At 36.5% G+C, this 17827-nt stretch overlaps 1 protein-coding gene across 3 annotated transcripts in view; it reads right to left on the minus strand.

Moving 5' to 3' along the window:
* Positions 1–6978, minus strand: part of LOC129253968 (ran-binding protein 9-like) — a 29374-nt gene extending 22396 nt beyond the window's left edge. For all 3 annotated transcript variants that reach the window (XR_010292655.1, XM_054892413.2, XM_054892412.2), the window contains exons 1-3: positions 6917–6978; positions 6114–6281; positions 3545–3567 (exon numbers count right to left, since the gene is read on the minus strand). Coding sequence is in view for 2 of the 3 variants with exons in the window: in XM_054892413.2 (XP_054748388.2) it covers positions 3545–3567; positions 6114–6281; positions 6917–6971 (246 nt within the window). In the remaining variant the exon portion in view is untranslated. The remainder of the gene's footprint in view (positions 1–3544; positions 3568–6113; positions 6282–6916) is intronic.
* Positions 6979–17827: the final 10849 nt, after the last annotated feature.

Here is a 17827-nt window from a genome sequence, read left to right on the forward strand (position 1 = left end):
GAATTTTTTACGATGATCAGCTGTCCCGATTCACTAATTTTCGACAAAGATCTCTCAGCTGTTCATTGCGATTTGACCGGCATTTTCAATAGATTAAGTATGTTGTAAAATCCGTCCCTGCTGCAATTACGAAAACTCACTAATAATATTGCACTAGTGTTCCATCACTAGCATCATTTCAATCAAGGGCAATATAATTCCTTCACCATCAATCATGATGGCACTCTTTAAAGGACAAATCCTCCCCAACATAAAATTGATTTTAATAAAAAGAGAAAAATCCAACAAGCATAGGACAATTTTATCAAATTCGGATGTAAAATAAGAAAGCTATAACATTTCAAATTTTCGCTTAATTTTACAACAGTTATATGCACATCCCGGTTGGTATGCAAATGAGGAGACTGATGACGTCATCCACTCACTATAACTTTTGTATTTTATTATATGAAATATAAAATATTATAATTTTCTCCTCATTGTCAAGTGAAACAACGATTAATTCCTCCATGAAAATGTGGGATTAGCATTGTTTAAAAGTATATGGTTCAGTCAAGTTGGTCCTTATTGTCAAATCTGTAAAAAATGAAATATTGTATAATTCAAACAATAAAAAACAAAAGAAATAGTGAGGGACATCATTGACTGTCTCATTTGCATGTCACTGATTTGTGCATATCACTGTTTTGTGAAAAATAAGCGAAACTTTAAAATGTCATAACTTTTTTCATTTTACATCCGATTTTGATGAAATTTTCAGCATTATGATAGATTGATTTTTCTCTATTTATTCAAATTAACAGTTTTCTGGGGTGGATTTGACCTATAATTTTTCGATATATATATATATTTCAATAATTTACAAAATAAATTGCGAAAGCATTTCTTTTGAGGACCACTGGAATTATTTTATTCGATTTCAAAGAGTGGTTACTTTATTTTCACTAGATTGGTGGGAGGGGGTAAATGGACTTTCTGAAATCTGAGGGGCACTTGAAAGCACCTTTTAAAAATGTCTCACTCTCTGTTCTTCATGAAGCAACATGTCCTTGCTTGCGTTCCAGACGTTTCAATATTGATTATTTTTACTGCCCACGATTTTAGGAAGCCATGCACTATGTTCTACCTTAGGCCTCTTCCTTGCTTGCTCTTAGAGGAGTAGATTCCTTATCTTGCCTCAAATGCATGTACAGTCCGACCTCTCTTATCCGGCCTCCCCTTATCCGGATCTCTCTATTATCCGGACGCACACTTGCCGAGATTTTTTTTCAATTCAATTTTATTAGTACGTGAGGAAATGAGATTGCAATCTAAACTCAATCCTATACGCAAACTCACTTTGATTAAATATATTTTCCAGTGTAGTCTACCTAAAACAACATTATTTTTCATGAAAATATCTCACCCAAATCACCAAAAGAATTTAGGCAGGATAATTTTCCAGTAAATCGGGGTGCAGTGTAAACATTTCATCACGTTCTCTTGTTGTTTCCCCGGGAAAAACAACACATGTTCGCTAGCTAGCTAATGCTCGGCCTCAATACGGACAGCGCCATCTATCATGTTTGAGCCTACAGTCAGTATAACAATGGCTGACATTGCGAAGCTGCGATAGCGGCCGCGATGATCTAATTGTAAAACTTACTTTCATCGAGTCATTCATTCTCTCTCTTTCGAGGTATGCTCGATTTATACCTCAATCATTTTAGCAGGTAAATTATCCAACAGTTTTGGCCATCGTTCGATTTCATTTCCGTAAAAATTACCGCCTATAATTTGCACTGACACTGCAGTGAATACATGTCTGTACCGTACGCCCGGCCCACAACAATAGATAACGTGTAGCTACCGCCGCGTTGCGGGGATCGAGGCCGCAGCTTGCGTGTATTTAATATTGGGTCTCCCAGATCCGGATAAATCCCTTATCCGGATTGGTGCTGGTCCCAATGTGTCCGGATAAGAGAGGTCGGACTGTAATATGAAATCATGAAGGTCCTGCATCATAAAAGTAAAATCCTTTCACTTCAAGGTGAGCGGCAACATGCAGCAACTCACATGGCGAAAGTCTCATCATGGCCACGATTATATCGAATCAAACAAGATGAATGTTCGCCTGCTCAGCTCAATGTATGTATCCTATCTTTCTGAAGGTCAATGAACTGCTGTCATCCTGTTCAATTCAAGCATACTCATATCGAATGGGGGAGAACTGTCAGTTCTAGTTTGGTTTGACCTCTGAAGTTATAAACACATGTGGGAAGACAGGGTGCAACAGTTTCTGAACAGCCCCCTCTCAACAGCCCCCTCCTCCTCCATTAAGTCCTCTCTGAACACAATCAACATCATAAAGGCTTAGTTTACATTGCATGCAGGAAGACGGGTGCAACGGCACTTCTTGCCCCAAACAGCCCTCTCCTAAACTGCTTTCCCTTTCAAAAGTCCCCTCCGAACACAATCAACATCATGAGGGTTTTACTGACACAGGCTTCCTCAAGGGAAATTCAATTGGGTAGGGAAGAGCTGGATACCCTCATCAATGACTCACACCACAGACTCTTCCTAACTTTCAGAGCAAGGTTACTCGATGTTTGAAGTGCAGGAGACTGGGCCAGGGAATAGGGCCATTCGAATCATGAACTTGGGAGCTGTTTCAAGAAACAATGTTATTTTCATTGAAAATTGTCTCAGCTATTGCGAATCTTTGCATCTGATTGGCTGAGAGCAGATTAGTCAGTGAAAATCACTGTCATGATGCCTCATGAAATGCTACCCAGTGATATCAACAGCTGGGTCCCATAACACAAAGGTTAGCGATTGATCGTACGCTTGATTTTCACGATTAATTCTACTTTGTAGTCAATGCGATTAATCGTAGAAAAATGTTCTACGATCATTGCTAAGCTGTGTTACAGGCCCCTGGACCCTGTCTTACAAAGAGTTGCGATTGATCCGATCAATCACAACTATGGACGGCCAGCAACGTCAACATCTATATGCATGTTTGTTCAAAATATTTTCTTATTATGATGTATATTCATGCATTTATTTTTTTCTTGAAAAGTCAATGTGCTTTTCCTTGTTTACAAAGGATAGGCCTATTGTGCAAATTTCCTGTAGAAAAATTATGACACTGATGGATTTCCACAGAGTTACGATTGATCGGATCAATTGTACCTCTTTGTAGGACAGGGCCCTGTTCTCATCATTACATGTTCAATTACAATACTGAATGACTGATTCATCATACTATTCCCTCACTCTATAATCTACATGTGGTTTACCTCACTCTTTCGGTAATGTCTGCTTTTATTCCTTTTTTTATATTAGTATTTAGTAATTCAAATCTTGAAATAAAGTGTGTACATCAATAAGGATATACTTAACCTTTATGAAATGAGAAAAAAAAGAGACTCATTTTACATTTTATACCCCCCCCCCCCAACCTGTTGTACACATGTGCAAAAATATAAGTATTTAAAATGTGACATTGTATCCTACAAATAGTAAATCCACAATCACACAAAGAAGATATGATCATACTTACAGGCAGATCTGTGAATGCAATGCCTGCAACAAGATAAAGAGATAAAACATTACATAGTCAGAACATGGTTACATAATAAAAAATAAAAAAAATCAGCGAATTGATCCTTAATATATTATCCAAAACTGCAAACACTCTACTGATATATCAATTATACTTATTCAAAATATTCATTAAATATTGTGTTGAGTATTTCAGTTTGATGCCAATCATGTACGACTAATATGTTCCATTGGTAATAAACAAAATAGTCAGAATATACATGTATGCATTTTGAAAAATACTAATACATGTACATGTGCTTCAATGCAATTTAAAATGCACATGTGAGCTTTTACTATGCTATGTATTGCATTGACTTCTGTTTGAGACCATCTGCTGGGAATTCATGTACATATCTAATGCCAAATGAAATACATGAAAACAACATGTTTTTCATCAATCTTGTATCATGAAATGAAAGCATGCTGTGGTAACAGCTGAAATCAACCTTACTAACATACATGTAAAATAAAACCAAAACAAATCTGTTTTCATATTGAGAACAAGCAACTTCCAAATTGGCATTTACCCAAACATTGTTATGTTTTATGATAGAAAATGTAATACACAGATGCAATTATGTCACAAGTGTGTAGAATCGAATGTACATGGGTCATCATGTTTGAATGAAGGTCATAAAAGCTACATGTACATTGCGAATATGGGGAATCCCCAATTGTCCTAAAAAAATTCCCAGTTCAAATGGTGCACAAATCTACTTCTATTTATTTTCATGACGTACATGGAGATTACAACTCAACACAACTCAACTTGATGCTTTCCTCACAATGTGCATACCTAACCTATCAGTGCCGTGCCAAGGGAGTATTGTACAATAACAGTACATGCCAAACATGTAGCTGACCTTCCACTGAAACTAAGAACTGATTATGAGCAATAACATTTTTCAGAATCACCCTTGATTACCTATCCTGTCTGAACGGGGGGGGGGGGGGCCCTTCTATACTCTATCACCATGGGACCCTCCAATCTTGATCTAACCCATGACACTTTACACCTAAGCATCTCAGGGGTCATTTACCCTGGGATCTTTAAAGGAAACCAAAACCTAAGAAGAGAAGCAATTTTATTGGAAAGAGTAAAATGAGAGGAACAATTAAAAAAAGTTTTATCAAAATTGGTTATGAAATAAGCAAGTTATGGATGTTTAAAAAGTCTTTTTGTACTTTCTATGGGGATCCTCAAATTGGCAAATGTGCTTTAAAATGGCTGATTTTGTGGACAATAAATCTTCAGATTTTCCTCATTATTTTTCAAATTGCATCTTGCCTCCTTCTGAGCACAACATATGTCATTGGAAAATATGATTCACACCACATATGTCAAGGTCAGGAGGAGATAATGTGAAGTATATAAAATAAAGGGGAAAATCTATTTACAAAACAAATGGAGAGTTGTCCACATAATCAGCCATTTTGAAGCACATTTGTCAATTTGAGAATCCCCATAGAAAGTAAAAGACTATTTAAACGTCCATAACTTGCTAATTTTATAACCGATTTTGATGAAACTTTTTTTTAATTGTCCCTCTCATTTCACTCTTTCCAATTAGATTCCTTCTCTTCTTAGGTTTTGGTTTCCTTTAATACTGATCTGGGGAGTGTTTCATGAAGACATTTGTCAGTGATATTCACTGACTAATTTGCTTTTAGCCAATCAGATGCAAGGATTTACAGTAGCATATGAAAATAGGCAGTACATGAAATGCTCCCCTGTAATGACATGCTATGTTTTCAAGAAGACCAATATTCGTTTTAGTCCATCACATTAAACTGATTCGCATCAGGACATGTATACTCAAATGCAAGCGGACTCAAATGCAAGCGGACATGGCTATGAAACACACCCCGTTGAGAGTAGTTTTAAGCCAAGATATGTTTTTTTTTTATCAAGGGGTTCTTCACACTGCCTGCCAACTAGAGGAATCTACAACCTTGCAGTCATGACATTGCACATCTAAATATCTTGAGGTCATTACACTAGGGTCTTGTGTGAAGGAATTGAGTATGGATATGTTTACAAACCGGAATATATCAGCACGTTCAGATACATGTACATAAATAATCAACTTCGCTTATCCTGTTTGGATGGTTTAGATTGCAATTAACTACTTTGTTTGTAAAGGATATGAAGCCTTATTAAATGGTACTTGTCTCTTCATATCGCTTGTATTGATTTAAAATGGCTAGGCCTATATTTTATTGCATTGCAATAGCTACCGATTGCTTCAAAGAACAGATAGACTTAAGCTAAAATTTCAGGCTTCCCATTTTCTGTCATCATTCTGAAAATTGAGATTGAATATCTGAGATTGAAATTCCATATTTGTTCTGGACATATTCAGAATCAACCCAGCTGGATTAATCAAATATCATTCCACAACATTTTCTCTCAAATTGTTTTCATTCTCCTCCTTTTATCCAACCATGAACTTCAATTCAAAGAAGCATTTAATCCTCTGCACTACATTAATTATTTTCACACTACATTAATCACTTTTTCTCACCTAGGTGCACACCATTTTTCGTGTAAAAACAAGTGTTGTCCACAAGATTCACTCCGCATCCTACAACGTCACCCGTTGTAAACGTTGGACCGTAAGGTTGTCCGTTCCCTGCAGAGTTGAATGTATGTCCGTTGTCGCCGTGGTAACCATAAGAGTGCTTGTCCCAGCCTGGAAGAAAATTAAGATGAAAAGAGAGGGAAAAAAGTCTTAAATGCATGTTATTTTTACATTCTCTATTTTTGCATAAAATATCTGACTAAACTCTTTGAATCATAAACAAAACTATTAATTTTCTTGTCATCAATAATAATTACTAAATCTACTGAACATAAATTAAGATTTGACAGTGTATCAACATATCCAATGACATGAACAGTTTTTTCCAACTCTTTTCTCTATCTTGTTCTTTCTATATGCTTACCTTCATATAAATCTATCCCAACCAAAATAGATACAGATGTAATACCATCAAACAAACACAAGATTCATCTCCATGGAAACCGAAGGACGTTCATACAACAATTACAATCAGACTATCATTCTTCCTTCCAATGTACGTAATTTTGCCGAGTCATTTTGGTCCATCTTGAAGATCATAAAAGTCAATTAAATCAATCTAAACACTCAACCAGATATATTATGACATGTGACATTACTTTCGAAGAGGAGCATCAATCTAGGTATTGACATTAACCTATTGTTTTGATCAAACTGTAACTGTACACCAATCAAGAATAGAATACTAGTATGAACATGAAGAACAAAACGAAAACACAATGTCTTGATGGTCAGAAATTTCATACCTGGCAGTTTGCTCATATTATTTCCAAACTCCTCTGTGGACAATCCTATGCCCATATATCTGCAATAAACAAAACAAACAAACAAAAAAGATTTAAGTTTTTGGTATTCATATAAACAAATTAAACAAAATCAGTACATATAACACATACTTGCCTGTATGTGCATTTGATACAGATTATAGATGTTAAAGAGTAACATAAAAACATAAAATGAGGGAAGAAATACAGTCATGGAACAATATTCATTTTGAATATGAGACGTATTTTCTGATCGGGAAATTTACCCCGATCAGAAAATAACAGGTAATATTGGCAATGTGAAAGCAAATTACGCGTAATCTCCCCGAAAGAAAATGCCCACTAAATAGTAGGTACTTGTCAAAATTATGAGAACTTTCGCGGGGATTTTTCCAAGGTCGCAGGTATTTTGTCAATGTGAAAGCAATTTACTGGAACTTTGAGCCCAGCGTGAAGTTGGGCGCGGGCGCCGTGGGTGGCTGCTGAGCTAGTGATTTTGAATCTCGCGCCTTGCCTGCTTATTATCAGACCATACTGCGCATGCTCGTAACTTCAGGAGCTTATCCCAAAGGGTATGTTTCGGGGCGGTGTGAATGCAGTAATAATTAATGGTTATTTTTTAGCCTAAAAAAGTTCTCGTAATTTAACGGGAATTCTTATGATCGAGGCGGTTTGAAACCACCTATTGGTGACATATCTAATCATGTCACCATAGTTTCCATTTATGACACTGATATTAAACTACAATAAATTTCTCAAATCTTCATGATGTAGTTAGACATTTGATATTCATGTTTCAGCTTTATTAAAGCCTTTCAATTCCAATTTCATGTGCTGCGGAAATGAAATAAATGGGCAGAGAGTAAGGACAGGCTAAATATAAACGATTTCTATTTTTACAACAATTCTTGTCAGCTAACAATGATTATCATTTGAAACGTTAAATCAAATTAAAGAATGATATAGGCAAATTTTCAACCAAACATTTGTAATTATAGTCATTCTTTAAAAAAAATTGAATTTGAATTCAAATGTAAGAGTAATAATATTGAGAATATTTAGAAGCAAGTCAGAGGATTTGCATGTCACATTCGAGGTGATGATGATGTTATCGAGATATACAGTTTATTCATTATCTGATTTGATGAGGTTGTTAATGAATAAATTGTATTGTTATAGCTGAGGATTTTGATATAATTTCTATATTGAATTTAGAGAAATGTTTAATTTCATATTTATTGAAATACTTTATGACTATAATTGATACAATAATATGCATATTACAGGTATGACTGCCTTGTAGTACATGGTATTGTATTTTCCCTGTATTTGCAGGGTTCCAGGGTTTTTCATTTTGGTTTTGCTTTTTGGCATTTTGATCTTGCTGGCAAATAAAAGATCGACTACAACTGAATCTTGGAGTCTTGACTGATAATTCCTTTCCTACCCACCACATTATGAGATTAAGAGGAGTTAAGGAGTAACATTCAAGGGTAAAAATGGTTTACACAAATAAAAGAATTTTCCCTTCCCACACATTTACAGCCTTATCCTTTATTTTATTCATTTATGACCATATATATTTTTCATTCATAACTATACCTTTTGTTTATAGAACTCTATTCTTTTCAGAATATCATACACATAAATGAATTGAATTGAATGGAATATCCAAATCCTTTTTCCACAACTTTTTCTTTTCTGTTTTTTCAAATGTTTATTTTATTGTAATCCCTTTTTCATACACCTTATATGGATATTTCCAAATTCCAGGTGTCATGATAAACATCAAGGGGGTGTTTCACAAAGATTTAAGTACATGTATGACTTAGAGTTGCACTTAAATGTCTTTTTGCATGCGAGCCGATATAAAAGGCATAACCGCATTGGACAGATCATGCGAAGAGGACATGCAGCACTACTGCATATTGATCAATAAGATTGCGCGCTACATATCATGTAAGCGTCGGCATTTAAGTGCGACTCTAAGTTGTGCTTAAAGCTTTGTGAAACACCCCCTGGAGTTTTATGTGTCTGACTGAAATTCTCCACGATTATAATTCCTGTACAGACTTCCCCTGGACCGACCTGACTGTGACTGCACATTAAGTATATCTCACGTGCAAGCAAACGTATATGCACTTGAGTGACGCATAATCCGTTAAACACGTCAATAAGAACAGAGCATCTGCCGAAACATGTAATTGGGTTGTTAGAGGGTTCTGTGTTTAGGAGGTACTCAATAACATAATGCAGGTTGTTCTTCGAGGATGCAATGATTGATTGTGATCGTCTGACTACATCCAGGACTTCTGACAGGCACAATATGTACAGAAAATAATCATTCGTCTAATATGCATGTATGTCAACAATATTCCTTTATTGTATAGGGTAGGACATACTGTATCTCTAGCAACTCACTCTTTCAAAGACATATGAAAAAATATTTCAACTGGAGTTAAATTGTTCTGTAAAAAAAATCAATTTAACTTCTTATGCGCAATAACAAATTTACCCGGAGTAGGACTCTTTTACCATGGTAATGAAAGGAGGCTGGTGACTGGGGTGATGGGGTCCTACTTCTCAACTTCAATCACATGATACAAATCATGTTTGCACTCCAACCTATAATAATTTACGGATAATAAGTTATCTATTACACATGATTTTAGTTCCATTATTAAACCTACACAATTTCAGTAACAGTGTACAGGCAGATCTTTTAACACAAGAAAAACCTTCTTCAATAAGAATGAAAATAATTATATTGATTAATAATAAGTACGTACAGTAACTGGCAGCAGTAGATATGTTTGCCTTTTGATCAAGCAAATAGAGTCATGGAGATACATTACACATGAGATCTAATCAACAAGCTACATGTACATGTATAAAATAAACCCTATCCCTCTTGCCAATAGCAAACAGGAAATTTACAATGTAGGGTCGAAGGGCACTGTTTCGTCGTCCACGTGGAACCACAAGATCTTCCATTATTTGTAATACAAGCCTTCTGAACAAAGAAATGACAGTCAAACAATGATTTTGAACTTCTGCCCTCTATCTGTAATAACATGCATGATTTTAACACATAGCATACGAACATCCTGATTCAGCAACAATTCATATCAAAGACATGACTAAGAGGCTGTTCTCACTACGTTCCTAAAACTAGTTTAGTGGAAACTAGTTTAACGCGTAGTGAGAACGGTCGAAGCGGTCTTGGAAGCGATCTTCCAAACCAGTTTGGAAAACCACCTCGCGATGTAGTTTTCAAGATCGCTTTGCCTCGTTAAACTGGTTTTAGCGTAAGTGAGGACACAACCGTTCTTCGGGAAGCGATCTTCGCACATTTTGAGCGCGCTACTCCACACGACAGGTGTAGAATGCCTATGCTGCGGTTTCGAATTTTGCGCGAAACGTGTCACCCCACTGAGAGCGTTTCCATAGCAACAAGAGCGCTTTACGTGAAGTGATTTTGAAAACCACTTTCGTGTGATCAAGTGGGAACGCTAGCAAAGCGATCTTCCAAAGTGGTTTCCTGAATCGGTTTCCAGTAAACTAGTTTTAGAAAGCGTAATGAGAACGGCCTCAAAGCATCTTTTTAGGAAAGATTTTCATATTTACATTTTGACCACCCCACACTGTAGCACATTTCACAAGTTATTAAAGAGTCATACATTTTGTAAAAACAACCAAGGAATTTACAGCACAATATGCAATACATTTGAAGAGGGAATTGTTATAGATGGAAGCAACATGTACTTCATTTGAAACATTCTTGCAAATTGGAATAAAAGCAGTATTAGAGTAATGTATTAAAAAAAAAAAAAAAATGCTATTTATCTCAATGAAAAAGGGTGGGTGAAGAGCAAAGAAAGGAAATGCAGTGCCAGAAATAGATCTTACTTTGCTTCCAATGTGTGATTCAAAACAAAAATAATCATGATCCTGCAGGCAATTACATGAAATTTAATATATCTGTATCAAAATCTCTATTCACTTATTTTTATACATCTCAGAAACAAATCCCTAGTCTAAATTCAAGATAAAGAAAGGATACAAATATCAGAGACAAGGTAATTGAAGAAAAGAGAATTGGTAATTGAAGAAAAGAGAATTGACATTAACAAAATTGGCAACGACTCACGAGTACAAGAAACAAAAACATGTAAAGGATCCATGCCGTGGGCGATTTTTGTGAACTTATGTCTGACACACTTTCACCAAAGTTCCATCTAAAACCTGAAATAATTTTTGAACTTTCAGTTTTAACATTTCTATAAATATAGGTACATGTATGACAAAAAATATTCAATCTCTTTCTCATTACATGTAGCCAAAGGGTAAGAAAGAATAGGAGTAAACAAATCTGGTATCCTGACCAGGCCTACATGTAGGTCTTGAGCTGGTATAGGAAAACATAGACAAAGGTCACAGACCCGTCCTGCATTCTGCCACCATTTTAGAGATGACCGTTATCAGCATCTCTCACCTCTTGAAACCAATTGATGATAAAATACACTTAATAAAGGGAGAAAAAAATATCCTGAAAATTTATTCAAAGCTCTCTAGCTGGTATCCACTATAAACACAGAGTATCAACAAAGAGTAAAAAAAACCTGTCCTACATTCCACCACCATTCTTATTAAACTGATCATGGTCTATTTGCTCTCCGGCTTCTCACCTCTTGAAAGTTAAAACTAATGGATAAAAATAAACTGAACTTCTGAAAAATATTCTCTCAAAACATATCTGATTTCTAGCCATTATCAGAAACAGAGGGCATCAACAAAGACAAAGGTCACAAACGTGTCCTACATTCTGCCACACAGCTGATCATAAATTGCAATGGTCTCTTCAGTTCATCCGTCAGGTTCAAACCTCTTGACACCAATGGATACAAATAAACTGGACAAAAACAGAATCGTTGCTGATTGCTGAATACTGAAAGAACTTAAAGGGGAAGTGCACCCCGATGAAAAGTTTGCTATAAAAATGCCCAAAAAAAATAATTGAAAAATATTGGTGAAATTTTGAGGAAAATCCACAAAATATTAAGAAAGTTATTAGAACTTTAAATCATTGACTTGTGACTTCATAAATGAGCAGCCGCCCCAAATGTTATGTAAAATAAAATGCATGAATTTGATTTTTAACGGTTCATAACTTCTAAAAAATATTTCAGGAGCTGGTGTGAAATGATTTTTGTCTGTTGATATACTGAAGCTACAATAAAAACCATTTTCATTTTAGAAAATGACATTTCATTGATTTTTTTTTCAAATTCACGATACATAGGGAGCTGCTCGCATATGACGTCACAAATCAAAAATTAAAATTCTAAAAACTTTTTAAAATCTTTGATGGATTTTCCTAAATTCTTTACCAATATTTATTATTACATTTCCTGCTATTTTACAGTAATTTTTATCAGGGTGTACTTCTCCTTTAAGAAAAATATCCTTTGAAAAATATTTGATCTCTTGCTAGGATCACAAGCACAGGGTGTCAATGTCTTTATCAAGGTCACAGACCATCCTACATTCCGTCTCCATTAAACTACAGACGACACTTATTAGCCGGTGCTGCACCAGCCCGCGTTTGCTCAATCTCGAGATTTTAGCCTGATCGGCCCTCTTCGCGATTAATCTCGAGATTCAAGAAACCCCCGTCTCCACCATCGCAAGAAGAGCGATTCCTGCTCGAGCGAGGCATCAATGCATTATGGTCTGACGCCGTGAAATAATCCTGAATGCGCCTGCACCTGCGAATTAGCGGGATAATGCGTAAAATAGCGCGCTATTTTGCAAATAATGCCAAGTTGACTTGGGATTGCAATGTCGAGATTAATCCAGCGAACTAGCGCGATAATTGCGTCTCCATTACAAATAATCTCGAGATTGTTCAGATCAGGATAATTTGCCAGATCAGAATTAGTGCGCTAAGTTGAAAACTCGGGCTGGTGAAGACGGCCCTAAAGTCTCTTCACTTCTCAGTATCTAACCTCCTGAAACCAAAAGATGAAAAATGAATTGGAGAGTGAAGTGATTTATCTTTACAGGTCACTCAAGAGGAAATCGATATTAAGAAAACAAAGAGTGATGAATTGTTGGAGTGGTAACAGGTAATGTCTATATAGACTGAGGTTTAAAAGGCTTCTAGTTCACCTACATGCCTTTAGCAGCTGCATAATGTGCCATCGAATAGGCGATGAGATAATAGGAACCTCATTAAATACTATTGCATGTAGAAACTGACCTTGATTTAAGATGAGTCACAACTTTTAGATCTTGAGTGATAATGAAGGTTGGCCCTCACATATAATTAATCAAATATGATTAGTGTATGCTTAAGAAGTAGTACATATATACATGTATGTACGTCCATGGGATATCGCTGTCAAATAGCACATTCAGATTTCTATTCAAAGGCCCACAATGCACTTGTATAGGTGAAATATCACAATATAAAGAAATAAAAATAAAACACAAGCTAAGACAAAATCTTGTACAATACTGGACACATTTGTTGGCCATGATTTTCTCACAACAATCGCTTCAGTCAAAACAGAAGCCTCTTATAAATTTTACATCCTCCATCTGATATTAGGCATACTCAAACATGCATTTAATTCAGAGACAATGAGACAGAAAAAAACCGGTGTTACCCAACCTACTTTCACTCCTACATGAAGCTCCTCTTTGTTTTAGATGATCTTCAAAATGTCAGGGGAGTGGGTGTTCATGAAGCACATCATTTTGGTGATTCCACTCACTTATCTCTCCCCAGAAACGCGCATAACAATTGACACAGGAAAATCACTGACAAATCACACGACATGATGATACCATCCTGCGGACTCCTACGATGAATGAATGATATATGCATCATCAAGCTTTCCACTGCAGCATACAAAGGGCAAAATCAATACTAATATACACATTCCAGGTAAAACTCTGCAGCTAATACGAGGGGGGGGGGCGAGCAATAGATGATGACTGTACATAATGTATGTATACATTGTATATGAATTTACATACATGACGTCAGAGCAACTGCATATTAAGACTGCTTGAGGCAACCTACACATGTACATTGTTTTCCAAGTTTAATACACAGGATTGCATGTACATGCAGGCCTGCAAGTAAATAGAAAACAGTTGTTGACATGAAGAGGTTCTCTAGATCTATCTCCTTTATTATTTTACATTCTTCTTGAATTTAAAATTGTAATTTTTTCATGCTTTGTTTCAATGAAAATCTGAATTTAAACGTTTCATAAAAATAATTATAATGAAGAGTTTTCCACTGATATGCGCATCTTGTTATTCACTGTAAAGGTTGTTTCTGTACTTACACCTACATCATGTAAATTTTAGCGGAATATGTATTCTAATTGTTCATCATTGTTAAAAAAAAAACTGATGAAGCCCAGTACATACAGAATAGCTGGATTTTATGAGAACTTGTTGCTGTTTATACAACTCTTGCTAAATTGACAATCAAAAGCCTGGCATTTGTTTAATTTAGATTCATCATTTTCACACCATTGCACATGTTATTTCTCTTTTATGTCTTTCCTGCTTTATCTCCTACAAGCTATTTTACTGCAAACCTGACCAAGACAAAAGCAAAACAAATACCTACTGACCAATTTCCCAACAGCAATGCTAGTGTGTAGTTTACTGTATATGTATGGTGAGCTCCATACCCATACAATCTCATGAACAAAGATCATCCAATCTCATGTACATGTAGATCTAGTAAGGCCTTAAATAGTCTCTCCTTCCAAGGGGTATGTCCTTGACCTTACACAGCTGACTAGACTAGAGGCAAGCATGTACCAGAAGCTCATTTTGGGATCAACTCTGAAAACCAGGGTATAAGAAGAGCTAGACAATTACTAACTGAAAAAAAACCAAACAAGCATATGTTTTTAAGTCTTTTTTATACACACCTTTTAAATACATTATCACAAGTCGTCAATGGGATTTGGAAATGTCCTTGTACATGCCCATAATAAGCCTAGCATTCTTAATATGAGGAGTATGGTGATGCCATTTTATATGTGTACAAATGTTCTGGGTAAAAAAAATAACATTTCAGCTGAATAACTAGTGTTACATGTACATGTACAATGTATGTAACAAGCATAGCATTTTCAGAATATTAATTTTTATGAATGTGTCGAGTGTAAAAATCTGCTTTTTGTAAATGACAAGGTTTGTTGTTCAATGTATTTTAGAAAATCAAGGTAATGCCATGAGCACCAAAAGATGGACCAGCGCATGATACATGTACAATCACACCCACTCCCCTGGGGAGTGAGGTGCGTCCTTGACCTTAAACAGCTGATTGGGATGCAATGGTGGGGGCTTGACCAGGTCAGTCATAACATGGACCTATTACATAGGTCCATGGTCAACAAAAAAATGAGCATCTCTGATTACAGATGATGGGAGCTCAACAATGAGACTGTGTTCACGCAAAATTTTATCTCAATAACACAAACATACCTGTACCTCAACCATGATTCTGCAGGAGCATTCATACTATCATTTCCATCATGATTTTTTTTCTTTAGAGATGCATAATTTTTAATGGATTTTCCTCAGAGTCAAACCTTCACCAATATTTTCAATTATTTTTCTGCTATTTTCAAAACAACGTTTTTATCAGGGTGAACTTCCCGTTGAAGTCAACCACAAATGATGATTTCCATGTCTGTGAGTATCACTACAAATCATTACAGCATGGATAAGGTCATGTAGGGTCAACTGGTTATCATTTTGGTGGACTAAACATCAACCTGGGAGTGAAAGAACTCAATCTATCAGGGTGTTTTTATAAAGGAGAGAAAACCGGACATAAAGTGAATAGAGACTTTTAGGAGCAGTGAACGTGAACGACGTAGCAGTCCTCTGATCGTTTGAGTCAACGTCGTCGTCTGCCCTTGTTCACTACAATTGCGAATACTTTAGATTTCACTCGACTTGTACGTGTACATTCGTCCACGTGAAACAGCGCGATAACCAGCGGGTCATGACACGCTGCCCGTCCCGAAAGATCTGGCGTACCATCGCCTGGCGACCCGGTCGGGTGATGCGAAAGTGCAACTTGTGCACACATGCCCTTTCACTTGCTTTGATTCCTTTTTACTCGAGTTAGGATATATATCGATATAAATTTTGGAGGTCATAAAGCAATTCCAAATATGATAAACATAATGCATCGTACAACTTACATTAATTTTGTGAAAAGTCACTGTAAACTGTGTTTTAAAAGGGAAAGGTTGATCTTCATGCTGGGCTTGAACGGTCAAAATGACGTCACTCACGTACACGTCCACTATGATTTAGGAGAACCGCAAAATAGATGTGGCGAGGTTCTCGATTCTGATAGTGGACGTGAGGACCTGAGGCATATGGAACGCCAAAAAATGACGTCATCTCGTACCAGTCCACTATGTGGACGTACATTTCTAAAAGTGCTCAATGTCTACTAGTCTTGTATGGACAGGCATCCATTGCAGCTCCTGTATCTTAAGGCTGCAGGCTTGTAAAGAGTAGGCCTAGCAAGTACACAATGTGGAGAGAGAAAAGGGATAAAATGATGAAAGTGTACTCTTAAATTTCAAGGATTTAAAACAAATCCCTATTGGTTGTGAATGGTGACCAGTCGAAATACATTTAATTTCAATCTTAAGGATTAGCTATCAAAAGCTCATCCTCAAAAGATATAAATTAAAATCTTTTAGCTTTATATTTAAATCCACAAGGCTAAAATCTTATACTCAGCTGTTTACTATTTATTTCACAGTCTATCTGGATTTATTGATTTTGAATCCTTGGAATTTTAGAGTGTATACGCAAGGTCCATTGTAACCAAGATGTTGGACTTCAGATTGAGCTTACCATGGACCTATTACGAATGGACATTCAACGAGAGCATTTTATGACCACCACCTGTTTCCAGCTGTCAAAATTGCTGTCTAACCCTTAACTTTCTCTTTACGCGGTTTTTACAACGACCGCCCGGGGTGATTGTTTACACAAGCTCCTTTCGCCCGATGATCGTCACCGATCGATCACTGGCCCTCTTTCGACCAAAGACGGTCATGTTGTAGCCCCGATTGCCAATAGGGAAAGTCCTTACATTACCTAGAATGCAATGCGCAATTCATATCCGGTTTTTCAGTACATTATTTTAGGCTCTCTATAATGTGCGATTGTCGTCTGTCCATCAAAAAAAATCCCGTTAAATTTCATCAATCCTGTGGAATTTTATGCCCAAATGAAAATCAACTTCTGACCGAAGGTAAGCGCTACTATCGACATCGATACTGTCCGAAAAAGCTGAGATTTTAACGTTTTTCCGCAGATTTTTTCGTCGAATTTCAACTGCTTTTTTGCCGTAGATATACGGATCTGCAAGGTGATGTCAATGCATTTCATTTCCGGTTGTTAGCGATGTACGTAAAAAATACGTTTATGCACGCCTGTTTTCTTGTTTCTGCTATCATTTTCATAGCGCTAACGTTCGCTGCTGTGCGTTGCTTTTGATAAAGTGAACGAACAACATCGCAATGGGTAGGAGCAGCGTACAATTGATTTCCGCTGTCAATCAGTGAGAGCATGTTTTACGACCGGCTTGATGGGTGTCAGCTGCCAGCGCTCTGTTTATAAAAGGATTAGCGGCGACGGTCTCTGTGTCAAAGGAGGGGATTCGTTGAATGTCCATTCGTAATAGGTCCATGAGCTTACAAAGCCAGACAGGTCATCAAAACAAAATGATCTGTCTAAATGAAGAAAGGATCACCAAGCTCTTCCTCAACATCAAAACTTTAAAGTAAACTTGAGAAAATTTATCTAAAATGAAAAGATAAACAC

This window comes from Lytechinus pictus, chromosome 2 (assembly GCF_037042905.1).
Source record: "Lytechinus pictus isolate F3 Inbred chromosome 2, Lp3.0, whole genome shotgun sequence".
In the NCBI taxonomy this organism is placed as follows: Eukaryota; Metazoa; Echinodermata; class Echinoidea; order Temnopleuroida; family Toxopneustidae; genus Lytechinus; species Lytechinus pictus.